At 65.9% G+C, this 575-nt stretch overlaps 1 protein-coding gene across 1 annotated transcript in view; it reads left to right on the top strand.

Moving 5' to 3' along the window:
* SEMA6B (semaphorin 6B) overlaps window positions 1-285 on the top strand; it is a gene marked incomplete at its 5' end in the record, with an annotated part of 7,261 nt that extends 6,976 nt beyond the window's left edge. The window contains 1 exon segment of the mRNA XM_017742471.1: window positions 170-285. Within this exon segment, the coding sequence (XP_017597960.1) occupies window positions 170-285 (116 nt within the window).
* Window positions 286-575: the final 290 nt, after the last annotated feature.

The raw sequence follows: 575 nt of genomic DNA, 5'->3' as shown, positions 1-575 counted from the left end.
CCTATCCCGCTTTCCCCACGAATTCCCCTGGGTTGAAGCAGCGCCGGCACTGTGTCCCTGCCCGTGCCACCCCACACCTGCCGTGTCCCCTGCCTGTCCCCTTTCCCGGCCATCTCGTGCCCCACGAGGCCACCCACGGGGGTCCCCCACCCCCCACTGCCCCCCTCAGGCATTGCTGTCCCCTGGTCTGAGCACCTGCAGGGGCCGGGGGACACCTGGCGCCCTGAGAGTCTCTGGTGGCACGGGAACAGCTGGGGTGGGGACTTCTGGCAAAGGGACACTTGATGCGGCGATATGTGGCGTGGGTACACCCGGCATTGGGCTCCTTGGGGTTGGGGACGCCAATCATTGGGGTCCTTGGCGTGGGGACACCAGGGGTGGGTACATCTGGCGTGGAGACACCTGGGCTGGCGGCCATCGGGTCTCTTGGAATTGGTTCACCTGGGATGGGGACACTTGGAGAGTGTGGGGACAGCGGCCATTGAGTGTCTTGAGGTGGGGCAAAGGGACACGTGGCAAGGGGACAGCTGGGGTGGGGACACCTGGGGTGGGGATAACTGGGGTGGAAACACCTG

The sequence above is a fragment of the Corvus brachyrhynchos genome, unplaced genomic scaffold, assembly GCF_000691975.1.
Source record: "Corvus brachyrhynchos isolate BGI_N302 unplaced genomic scaffold, ASM69197v1 scaffold158, whole genome shotgun sequence".
Classification (NCBI taxonomy): Eukaryota; Metazoa; Chordata; class Aves; order Passeriformes; family Corvidae; genus Corvus; species Corvus brachyrhynchos.
The sequence above is the reverse complement of the archived record's forward strand: the minus strand, read 5'-3'. Positions and strand labels throughout refer to the sequence as shown.